The sequence below is a fragment of the Bidens hawaiensis genome, unplaced genomic scaffold (assembly GCF_021521415.1).
Source record: "Bidens hawaiensis isolate Kalapana, Puna unplaced genomic scaffold, B.hawaiensis_p1.1 tig00019083_1, whole genome shotgun sequence".
NCBI lineage: Eukaryota > Viridiplantae > Streptophyta > Magnoliopsida > Asterales > Asteraceae > Bidens > Bidens hawaiensis.
This window is the reverse complement of record NW_027492899.1, coordinates 169,059-182,393: the sequence shown is the minus strand read 5'-3', so window position 1 is coordinate 182,393 and position 13,335 is coordinate 169,059. Positions and strand designations below refer to the sequence as shown.

General features: G+C 36.4%; 1 protein-coding gene across 1 annotated transcript; it reads left to right on the top strand.

The window, feature by feature from the left end:
• The first annotated feature begins 3,262 nt into the window (after nucleotides 1-3,262).
• LOC143557700 (sucrose transport protein SUC4-like) lies at nucleotides 3,263-8,630 on the top strand. Its single transcript, XM_077046708.1, has 5 exons — nucleotides 3,263-3,817; nucleotides 4,968-5,692; nucleotides 6,995-7,058; nucleotides 7,150-7,193; nucleotides 8,257-8,630. The coding sequence occupies exons 1-5, from the start codon at nucleotides 3,313-3,315 to the stop codon at nucleotides 8,413-8,415; spliced, it is 1,497 nt and encodes a 498-aa protein (XP_076902823.1). The 5' UTR covers nucleotides 3,263-3,312; the 3' UTR covers nucleotides 8,416-8,630.
• Nucleotides 8,631-13,335: the final 4,705 nt, after the last annotated feature.

The following is a 13,335-nucleotide window of genomic DNA, read 5'->3' as shown; positions in this document are numbered from 1 at the left end:
GATTCATCAAAATGGTCAACAACATACTTAGAGAACTGTGACACGTAATCACCCCAAAGAGTAACGTAAACACTGTCACCGATGTAAAAATCACAAATATTATAACAAAAATTTTATAGTGTTCCACAATTAAGAAATATTAATACAAACTGAAATATAAATTAATGAAATACATGTACCTGATATCAGAAACCTCCATAGTTAATCTTGCATTTCTTTTTACATCTCTCATATTAGAATTGTTATCTTTAAAAACATGAACAACATGTCCAATTATGTCTGGAAGACATTGGATTAAAGAATTAGAAATACAAAAAATGTTGATAAATAAAAATAAATAAACTACTTAAATAATACCTATAGTTGCTTTCAACGGGATCTCTTTATCAATAACTGACTTGAATGAGTAAAACTTTAAACCGAATGTAGGACCATCAAACTGGCTACAAGGATTAACATGGGTACTGGAGTTTAACACTAACTTATTAGGGCAGTCGATAACCTTGTAATTAGACGCATTAGATCCAAGGCTAGGGTTGACTATAGTTAGTGTAGCATTCTCGTTTAAATAACGTTTAAAACAGAATATATCTTGTTTAAATACTGTAGATTGCATTCGGTTACCTTGGATTTAAAAAAAACAAACAACAAATTATGAAACATAACAAAAGGGACAAAAAATAATAAACATAAATGGTAAGACTAAACATTACCGATTCATCCATAAGAACCATCTCAATCAAGAAATCTTCTTTAGGTTTAATGTTATCCTTGACACTCCAAACCTTCAACACTTTTACCTTAATTGTACATGGAGTAGATCTAAGAACATCAATCTCGTGTAACATAGTAAACTTCTGGGACTCCATTGACCTTAAGAAATAAGAACAAATTAGTAACGTATAATGAATGAAAAATGTGATAGATAAAACAAAAAAAATGTTAAATTAAAACTAAAAATGACATTAACTTGGATGAAGAAAAACAATGGAGGATATAATTGCTGAAGGTGATGAGAAAGATTAAGAAATGAACGCATATATAGTGTAAATTATTTAGTTATTTATGTAAAATGAAATATAAATAGAAATGATTGATAATAATTGGGAATTATTATTTTAATTCTGGAAAAATAGATTTGGACATCATATAAAAGTATCAACTTGATTTTGACGGATTTCGAATTATATTGTTCCACCGATAAAATATTTTTAATGTTACAAAATAATCTAAAACATTAATATATATTATTTAGACTAAGATATCTTTAGTGTTACAACATATTTGTCACATATATTGTTTAAATAAAATAAAATATATGTAACATTAATTAGTTAAGAGATTGTCAACATTAAACCAGAATGAATGTGATTTGAATGAATATTGACTTTTTCAAAATTAAAGGAAACATGTTAAATAGGAAACATGAGACTTTTGAACGTATATTTAATGAAATAAAAGGAAACATATCAATTAATATGGATTTTTTGTTTATTATAAATTAAAATTAAAAATCAAATCATATAAAAAAATGTATAGATATACCATAGATAAATTGTATAACTTGATTAACAATTTAAAGGTAAATTAGTAAAGTTGTTACTTCGTATTATGTATTATTATTTATAGATTATGAACATTTAATTTTAAAAAAATTGTATAACTTGATTTAATTATTATTATGTAAATTACGGTTAATTAATATTAAGAATTTTAGTATAAATGGTAGTAGTGATTTACTCATTGTATATTAATATAAATTAAATTAATTGTATTAATTGAGAAAAGTCAATGTATACCATGGTCATTCGGTTATATCCATAAATTAGGAAAGTCAAACTATTATAAATGGAATAGTTAATGGTTTAATTTATTAACAAAATGGAAAACAAATAATATATATAATTGAAATATTTAAATACATGAATATTGAAAATTAAAATAAATATATACATGAATAAATAATAAAAATACAGATACTAAAGTCTTCATCAATAGTGATATTTGTATAGATGGGTTAAACAATATCCTGAAATAATAAAACTGAGAATTAATCATCATATTGTGGACTTTTAAACAATAATTAAAAAACGGAAAATTTAAAACGTATTACTGGAAAAACGATATTGTCAGAATGACCATGGTATACCGGAAAAGCGATAATAGTATAGATGAGTCGAACAATAACCTGAAATAATAAAAATGAGAATTAAGAATTATATTATGGACTTTTAAACAATAATTAAAAAACGAAAAATTAAATAGGTGTTACCGGGAAAACGATATTGTCATAATGACCATGGTATACCGGAAAAGCGATATTACTATAGATGAGTCGAACAATAACCTGAAATAATAAATTAGACAATTAATATATATATTATGGAGTTTTAAACAATAATTAAAAGACGGGAAATTTAAAAGGTATTACCGGAAAAACGATATTGTAAGAATGACCATGGTATACCGGAAAAGCGAAAGAAGCATCTATTAATCATGAAAGTTCATATTTTGATTAACAAAGTTAAATGAAGTATTGAAACAAATATAAAAAATCATCGTTATAAACACGATAGGAAAAATAAACCGGCAACACTTACCGGAAAAACTTAAAACGTTCACATATCACCTTCATGACCGTTTTTGATTTACAACCTAAACTGATTTTTTTGAAATCAGCCATTCCTGAAAATAAACATATAAAACTTGTAAGAAAGAATAACCGGAAAAAATAATAAGGTTGCCGACAATTAATTTATATAAGTTTACCTTGCATCGGAAATATTAAGCAGAAATAAGAAGCTAAGAGCGGCAATTAGGGTTTGTGAATAGTGCAAGCAGAAGAATTTAGACTTAAATATAGTATTTGAATTTACGGGTTAATGGGTTAATGGATAATGAAGACCCGCGAGAAATATACCTAAAATGGGTTAATGGGATAAATGTAGTTTAATTAGTGATTTGGCATAATTAACAAAGGAAATTATGGAATTGAGGTGGTATCCTATATGAACACCCTAGAATGATGTTACGTGGAAATTGTTCTGCTTTAATATAATGTATAGATATCTTGTAAGAAGATGACAAAAACAAAAACAAATACCATGATGGTATCCAGTTATGCCTTGTCCTGTTTAAAGGTTTAAGAATCCCACATCATCAACTATGGTGCTTGTCAGCATCGTGTAACTTACTCTTCCCACCGATCCCACCACCACCACCGGAATCATAACAATAACAATAACACCACCACACATCATCACTTGTATAATAATAATAATAATATTAATATTCCAATTCTACACTTCAACCATGGTGGTGCCGGAAGGTCAGCCTCAACCACCCCGCCACCGTCGAACCCCAACCGAACCACCACCACCACCACCACCATCCAGAACCCCACTCCGCCTACTCCTCCGAGTAGCCTCCGTCGCCTGCGGCATCCAATTCGGGTGGGCCCTCCAACTCTCCTTACTAACCCCATACGTTCAAGAACTCGGTATCCCACACGTCTGGTCCAGCATCATCTGGCTCTGCGGACCCTTATCCGGGTTCTTCGTACAGCCACTCGCCGGCCACATGAGCGACCGGTCCACCAGCAAGTACGGCCGCCGCAGACCCTTTATTGTCATCGGCTGTGCTTCGATTATTATCTCCGTGTTGCTGATCGGCTTTGCTGCCGATATTGGGGGGTTTCTTGGTGACGGTGAGAAGAAAACCCGAGCGATTGTCGTGTTTGTTATCGGGTTTTGGTTTCTTGATATGGCGAATAATGCCACTCAGGGGCCTTGTAGAGCCCTGCTTGCTGATCTTACTGGTATAAGTTTGTTTAATTATTGTTGAATTTTGTTTATTGAAGATATAGGCTTACAATTTAAGTTGTTTAAGTTGTAATAAGTAATAATCGATTAGAAAACGCGCATTCAAACGCCCCTGAACACACGGGTAAAGTAAAGTTCATAGCTCATAGGAACCGAGAATACACGGGTTAAGTTCATAGGTAGAGATACATTTTGGTAGCAGTGTGTGTGGTGCGGTTCAATGCAGTTTTGAGCTAACACTAAACTTCGGTTTTTTGGATTTTTGAATTCATTCAATTTTTGGTTTTTTCGGTTTCAGTTTTTGTTTTGGGTTCGGTTTTTGCAATTTGAGATTGAAAATTTTAGGCCGAAAATAATGGATTTAGGTATAAATAGTTTTGTTGATTATTAACTAACTTACTATTATACATTTGGCTAAAAATATTTGAGTTACATATTTATTAAATTTTTGTAAATCACTTAAAATAAATATATAAAAATCTAGAAATTCGGTTCAGTTAGGTTTTTTTGGTTTTTGTTACATGCAAAATCAAGACCGAACCATAATTTTTACAAAAAACATAAAACCAAATCGTCGGTTTTTGTTTCGGTTTGGTTTTTTCGGTTTTTTGGGTTCTGGATCAGTTTTCTCGGTTTCTTGCACACCCCTACATTTTGGACCCATAAGGCCTGCGGAATAACCTTGTGTCTTCAAACATGCTACGAGGAATTGTGGATCGTTCTTTTTGTTTTGATGAATTTGTCGGGATTGTTGGTGTATGCGATTATTATTGTAAGTTGAATTTCTTGTCAAGGTCTTATTCGAATAGATACATTATTAATTAAACTGAATAATTGGTCCCTAGAAACTATGGACATATGTGGGTCATGTTCGTTCGGTAGAGTTGTGAGATAATGACAATAACATACTATGTATTGTATTAATTATTATTGTTTTTTCATTTTTCATTTTTCATCAACTACATATTGTCATATTGAAATGTATAGAATGATAAGGACATCAACAACATAATAAAATGTGACATTATTCAGCTCTATTTTATTATTTTCATTTATTTGACAATAAAGATGATGTCTTTTTCTTACAAGATTAACATTTGGACTGTCTTATTACCCGTTTGACGCATTAAATATATCTTTTATTAGGTAATGACCACCGAAGAACCCGAGTTGCAAATGCATATTACTCTTTATTCATGGCGGTTGGTAACATTCTCGGCTATGCAACAGGAGCTTATAGCAGTTGGTACAAGGTTCTCCCGTTTACCTTAAACACATCATGTGACATTAACTGTGCCAACCTTAAATCCGCCTTCCTTATCGATGTCATATTCATCATTTTCACGACATACATAAGTGTAACCGCGATTCACGAGCAACCAATGACTTCAGTTCATGATGCCATTAATCAAGAATCAAGCCACCCTCAAGAAGCATTTTTTTGGGAGATGTTTGGAACGTTTAAGTACCTTCCGAGGCCCGTTTGGTTGATTCTTTTCGCCACTTCTTTAACGTGGATTGGGTGGTTTCCGTTTACTCTTTTCGACACGGATTGGATGGGTCGAGAGATTTATGGTGGGGATCCGAATGGGGATCAAAAGTATAGTGATGGGGTTCGAATGGGTGCGTTTGGGCTGTTGTTGAATTCGGTTATTCTTGGGATAACATCCTTGTTTATGGAGAATCTTTGTAGGAGATGGGGTTCGGGTTTCATTTGGGGGGTATCAAATTTTATTATGTTTATTTGTTTTCTAGCGATGCTTCTGCTTTCGTTTGTGGCAAGTAACACGGATTATGGGAGTGATGGTGTGCCTAATGGGATTGTGATCGCGGCATTGGTTATTTTTGCAATTCTTGGAATGCCATTGGCTGTAAGATTGTTTCTTTTGTTACAGATTCGATTCTTTTTTGTGTTGTTTTGGAGAAAATTGTTGGTATTTGAAGTTGATAGTTTAGTGAAGTCAAAGTCAAAGATTGCAACGTTTTTAAAAATCATATTTTTTAATACATTTTAAGATGCTTCGTTTTGCTAAAGCTTCAATTTTTATGTTGTTTTAAAGGAACTTATTGGTTTTTTAGGTTGATAGTTTAGTAGGGTCAAAGTCAGACCTTGCAAGATTTCAAACTAAACCATATCTTAACCAAATACCTTTTTAAATATTTTTTAAGATGCTTTCTTTTACTAAAATGCCATTTTTTATGAGATTTTGCAGAAAGTTATTGGTTTTATCGGTTGACAATTTAGTAGTCAAAGTTAAAACTTGCAAGATTTCAAACTGTAACTTTTCTGAACTATATTATTTTTTTAATACTTTATTTCTTGATCAATCATAGTGGATGATTAGTTTCATGTAGAGATGGCAAAGCTGGCGGGTTGGCTAACAAACGGGTCCTTTTCGGTACAGGTCAAAATGGATGGGGAGGGTTGGGACTTGGGTTGACGTGAAAACATCTTTTATTTATTTTCTAATTAAGAAAATGAAAATATCAATGCATGGTTAGAATAATAGTATTATTACTATAACTATCTAAATCTTGAAAAAAATATTAAAAAAAACTATGTATTTTTCAGTACGGGTCAAAAAACTATCGTTCATTTTCTTATTAAGAAGATAAAATAATTAGTGCGTGATTAGGATTATAGTATTATTACTGTAACCATCTAAATATTTGAATTATTTAACAAATTAAAACGGTCTATTTTATAATACGGAATGAAATGGGCGTGGAGGGTTGGTTGACCTGCAAAAACCTTTTGTTCATTTTCTATTACAATTTTTTTTTATTACTATGACCATCTAAATCTTCGAATAAAATAACTTTGGATGGTGTTTTTTAAAAACTAAAATTTGGACAACAACTAACCGGTTTGACCCATTCTGCATTCTGCCAAAATTTTCACTTGACCCGTCTTACGTTTGTTATGGTAAAACACAACCCAAATAGAGTCATCTTAAGTAAATGGTTTGAAATAGCCATCTCTAGTTTATCGGAAACCATTATGGTATGCGGTGTATAAAGTAGTCAACTTTTAGTCAAAAAAAGATTTATATGTTTGACCCATTGTACTTTCTGACAAAACTCTTATATGACTCGGCTGGCCCGTTTCTTTGTGTTGAGAATCATGTTTCAAGAACTATATGAACTCGGCAAGTTCTTTTTTTATGACTCAGGTTACTTATAGTGTCCCGTATGCATTGGTAGCCTCACGAATCGAGTCTCTCGGACTTGGTCAAGGTGGGCCCTGGAATTCTTTTACTTTTCTTTATTATTTTTATTATCTCTGCATAAAGATTCTTGGTTACTAAAGATATATGCTCTGTTTCAGGGTTGTCAATGGGTGTTCTAAATGTCTCCATTGTGCTTCCACAGGTATATACTTACATAAATAGTAGCCTGTTATTTGAACTTTAAACATTCGTAAATTATAACCTACAAGCCGTTTTTTTACAAGTGATTATCTTATATGGTTAGTTTCTGGATGGAGCATTTGTATCATCCTGTTTACACTCTGAACATGAAGTTATTTTTTAAACGGTTAATTGAAAATTAGGGACGTGACATTTTTTGGTTAGTGGGTTCAGTCGTTGAACATGAACATGACTCGTATATTTATTCGTGCAAAAGACCTCAATCCTAACATGTACATGGTTAAATTTGTGCAGCACATTTAACCCATTTATCTAATGCGTTAGATGGGTTGTAATTAAGTTGTAACTTGTAAACGTGTTAAACGGGTTATAATAATTATATAAATGGGCTGGCTAGTTGACTACAGGTCGACCTGTTTAAATAATAGGTTCAACATAGGGGGCGTGCACTTTTGACGCGACACAGAAACACGACATGAATGTAACACGAAATTCATGGGTTTTGGTTTAGCATAAACGGTTTGGGTCAAGCCCATGAACCGGTTTAGGTAAACGAGTCGTGTTTGTGTCAACCTATTTGTTTCGTTGATGGGTTGACCGTTCAACGTATTTATTTATTACATATTTTATTTTCTGTCATTGTCATAAATTAAATTGGTTGGCTAATTTATGTCAATATTTAGAACTTAAAAGAAGAGAAATTGATGTAAAATTTTAACATTAAAATGTAAGTCTTTTACATACATTTGTATCTTTTTTTTTGTAAAATTGTAATTTTAAAGTATTTATTTTAGAAATATAATAATAAAAAAATAAAAAAAAAGTTTGGGTTAACCCGTGAATACATGCTCGGGTTCATATGTATGACACGATTCTTGGGTTTATGTCACTTTTAGGTTCGTGTTTAGTTACCACCCTTAATCAATATAGATCGAGGCTATATTGATACAAGATTGTATTTAGTTTCCCCAAAATAGCCGCGGCATATATTCACAAAGGCTCTCATATATATTAAAAGTTAACACACAGCAATCAAATAATATATAACCATATTGTTTTGATAGATTGTGGTCTCTCTTGGAAGTGGACCATGGGACGAGTTATTTGGGTCAGGCAACTCTCCGTCCTTCGCTATAGCAGCAGCTGCCTCCTTTGCAAGCGGGCTCGTAACCATCTTGGCTATTCCTCGCTCTAGGCCCGAAAAGCCCAAAACCCGACAATGAGAAGAATGTTATTTTTTGATCCACCCGAGTGTACAAGTGTTATTGTTGTTGTTTGATCATTTTGTTTTGTTTTTACATATTTCTTTGTAACTAGGAATCCACTGCAAACCAAATGGTCTGATTTCTTTGTGTATAGGATGGATGCACTTGTTTAGTTACAATAATATTACTGCCATGATACAAAACTATATTCTTGCAATGATTTTTGTAAAAAGAATATGAAGTTGTGAGGTATAAGTTTTGAAGAATCTTGATTCTGTCATAGCATATAGACCCAAATAACATTACTGCTTGTGTTGTATCTTTATGCATTACAACTTATGCATTATATTAATAATTAAGCATTGATGATTTGTACATGTATATGGGATCTTGTAAATTATAATAAAAAACTGAAATTGATGTTTCATATGTGATTGGTAAAGTCATCAATCTTATAAAATCTAGTTGTCTTTAGAGGTTTACAATGACATTAGTGTCCCTCTTTGATGACCGAATTAGACTGAACCGGTTCGAACCTGATTGGATAGAAACCAGTTTGAATCTGATGGGTTCGGTTTGGAGGATTTGGAAAGAGGGTGTAGAGGTAGGGTACCAAAAAGACCCAAATACCCATAAGTACCACCCGCGGGTCACAGAGAATGCTCTTATAAGCCACCCGCGGGACAAACGGATAACCCGCATATCAAGATAGAGGAGGAACGTCCTCATAATACGCACGGAAGCATCCGGGCGTCCTCAAAAGTCGTCCGCGGGACAAGACATATGTCCGCATAAATAACTAGAGGACAGTGCCAGTAGGACAGCTGTCACCATTCAAATACTTTCTAGAAGAAAGGCTCATGATTCTTACTTAGGGAATACGTAACATACTAACCAATGAACAAAGGACACCTGGCCAGGTTGTTATAACCGTGCACATGGTCAGGGTGCGATCCATCCTATCAGCTGGTGACACGTGTCCAGGTTGTTATACCCATGCACATGGGACGTATAGCCCAACCTATCACAAGAAGACACGTGTCCAGGCGGTTATCAAAGATCTTCTAGAAAAGGACAGCTGCCCCAATCATCTTCCATCATCCTTCGGCTATAAATACCTTGTCAAACGGTATGAGGTATTCATTCACTCACATATATTCTGACTACACTTAGTCTCTGTACTTCAGTATTTTCTTCATTACGAACGTTACTGATTCTCACGCCGGAGGATGGTTACAGGAAGACCCCCCTCTTGTCCCTCCTGTAACGAGACTCACGGTGTTTGTTTTGCAGGTTCCGGTCACTGGACTTTAGGGAGCTTTACTCATATCGTGGTAGTAGTTATCGTATTGTACCCTGTGGACTCACTGGATCCAGGACCCATACCCGGGGAGTGGATCCGTGTTTCTTCATTGGCGCCATCCGTGATTTGTGTTAGAACAGCAATAGTTTTCGTTGGTTTTTTGGTTCGTTTGATATGAGTAAACTTCCTGAAGGGCCGACGGGAACCCCTGCAACTGAGTCACGTGTAACTAACACAAAAGCACCTCCGGGTCTTAGTGTTTTTGCACGCATCACGACTCCAAGTGGCCGTACTCTTGAGCGAGTCACAGCTCCAGGGTCACGAAACATTGACGTAACACCTGGGGGTTTTACCCTAGAGAATGTCACAGCACCAACCGGTACCACCCCCTCGATATGGGACGGGCCTCGGCACCGGAAGGTTCTAATTTGGGTAATCTCAGACGGATTACGGAAGAAACTCGCCGAAAGCGGTCAGTGTTGGATCTAGAAAATGATTCAGGTGACTCTGACGTGGCGAGATCTCATAGACGTAATTCCAGATCCAGATGAGCCTTGACTCCTGAAGAGTGGCTCCATGTGCAACAACAAAGCTTGGTGGCTGAATACGAGCGTAGAAAGCGTAACGAGCAACTTCACGCCCGCACTTTGGATTATGAGGAATCCCCTAGGGAATCTCCTTCTCCTCCACCAACAGTGCGAGGAAGTCAAACCCGTTACAGCCAACAGACAGAACTGGAGTTTGGCGAGCTTCCGAGACTACATCCTCGCATAAATATGCGGATGCCATCTTATTTAGATGAGTTTGATGGTTATGATTCATCCTACCACCCGGGAGATCACAGTATTTATACCGGAGACAGTAGGATGAGTTCTCAGGCAAAAAGCAGTCGTCCGCATGACATAGTCCGCCATACCGAATACCATAGCAATGCGGAACGAGACTTTACTAAACCATACCGCCCTGCGGCCTTCGCTGAAAAATCAAAGTTCATAGCAAGTATTGCCACAGCACCCTTTCCCGTTAATGCTAAGATACCTACATCGGTGGGTAAGTATAATGGTATGACTGATCCAAGTGCTCATCTCCAGAACTTTATTGCGGTGGGTGGTGTTAGTGGTTGGACTCTTCCTTATTAGTGTCACATGTTCGCATTGACACTAACAGGGGCAGTAAGAGAATGGTTTGAAAAATTACCTAGCGGTGAAATTTCTAGTTGGGACGATCTGGTGAAAAAATTTTCCCAACACTTCAGCCAGCAGAAAAAACATACGCGAGACCAGTCAGAAATTTTGGACGTCGTCCGCCGTGATAACGAGTCCATAGAAGATTTTATTACCAGGTTCAATGACGAGAGCTTGAACATTGGTGGAATCAGTAAAGACATGCTTCGCGGTGCCTTCTGCAAAAACGTCAAATGTGATGATTTAGTCTGCACACTTACAGGCAGAGATGGAATGCCAAAGGAGTGGGACGACCTGATGACTGCGGCAAAGGTGTATGCTAGTACTGAGAAAACATTGAGGAATGGTAACCCGAAGCAAAAATTTAAAGTTGAATTTCAGAATCCGAGACCTAATAGACAGGCGAAAGGCCCTATATGGTCAAGGCTTCAGCCAAGTGCGGAAGCATCAAAACCATTTGATGCAAGATCCCTCATAGGCAACAAGAACAAAGCGAGACCCGCAAACCGAAGTCCCAACAATTGGACTCCTCTTTCAAAGACTCCCGCTGAAATTCTCACCACAGAGAATATAAAATTTAGAAAGCCACAACCACTAACAAGAAGATCATTCTTGGATGCTACCAAGCACTGTTCGTATCATGACGACATTGGTCATAATACAAATGAATGTAGAACATTGAAAAATGAAAAAGAGACGGCTGTGAAATCTGGAAAGCTCAGACACTTGGTAAAAACTGGAAAACCGGACAATGGGAAAGCAACCATTCGAGACATCCAAGGCCTGGGTAAGAAGCAAATTAAATATTTGAACGTTCATATGATACAAAGCGAGTCCCATACAGGGAATAAGAGGAAAGAGTCTGATGATGAAGAGTGGAAGAATGAACCAGTGATCTTCCCTCGAATTAAAGGAGGCCCGAACAATAAGAACCCCCTGATCATCACTGCTCTCTTCGGACACTATCGTTCTCATTACGTCTTCTTCGACACCGGCAGCACATCAGATATCATGTATGAACAATGCTTTGATCAGCTTGACGAAGAAGATAAAGAAAGATTGAAACCCATCCACGCTCCAGTGTCGGGATTCGGAGGAGAAATAATGCATTCGCGGGGTGTAATTTCTTTTCCAGTCACCCTGAGCGATGGAATTCATTCGAGGACCGAGGAGGTCGAATTTCTGGTTTTGCCGGCAACATCAAAACATGACATTATCCTTGGGCGAGAAGCGATTGGTGATTTCAATGCTCATCCGTCCACGACACACGGTGCAGTGGGAGTCCCAACTTGTACTGGCATCGCAATAATTCATGTTAATAGGCATTGCTTTGCAACCGAGATCTCAAAGCCCAACAAAATCCCAAAACAAACTTTGAGAACTGAGCCGGAAAAGTGGGTCTTGAACAAAGATTTCCCTGATCAAACTGTAACAATTGGACCTGCTATCTCCGAGATAGTGCGGACTTTCTTGAAACAGTTATTATCAAAGAATGTCGATGTTTTCGCATGGCAACCTGCGGACATGACGGGTGTCCCGCGGAACATTGCGGAACACAAACTAAGGGTAAACCCGTTGTTTACGCCAATTGTTCAAAAACAACGTAAGATGGGTCCGGAACAAACAAAAGCAATGAATGAACAAGTCCAGGACCTCTTGCAGGCAGGGATCATTCGTCCAATTCGTTACCAAACTTGGGTCGCCAACCCAGTTATCGTCCCCAAAAGCAATGGGGCATGGCGAATGTGTATTGATTTCAATGACCTAAATAAAGCATGTCCCAAGGATTGTTATCCTTTACCCGAAATAGATCTCAAAGTTGATGCCGTGGCACCATTCAAATTCAAGTGCTTCTTGGATGCTTACAAAGGCTACCATCAGATCTGCATGGCAGCGGGTGATGAGGACAAAACAGCATTTTGTACCGATCAAGGCACCTTTTGTTACAAAATGATGCCTTTCGGACTAAAAAATGCGGGAGCCACGTATCAACGATTGATGGATATAGAATTTAAAGGTCAAATTGGTCGAAACTTAGAGGTGTATATGGACGATCTTGTAATCAAAAGTGTTGAGGAAGATCAGATGCTGAGAGATATTGAAGAGACTTTCGAAACATTGAAAGGTATTAACATGAAGTTAAATCCAGCCAAGTGTTCATTCGGAATGGAAGAGGGAAAGTTTCTGGTGTGATTGTCATGGATGCAGGCTTCAAAGCTAATCCAGATAAAGTTAAAGCCATAGCCCGCATGCCTTCCCCGTCCTCCCTCAAGGAAGTTCAGACACTCAATGGGCGTTTGGTTGCTTTGAATCGATTCTTGGCAAATCATGCAGCCAAATCTCACCCATTTATCTCAACACTAAGAAATTGCCTTAAGAAAGCACATTTCAATTGGACTGCGGAAGCAGAACAAGCTTTTTTGGAAGTTAAAAAATGTTTGATGGAGCTGC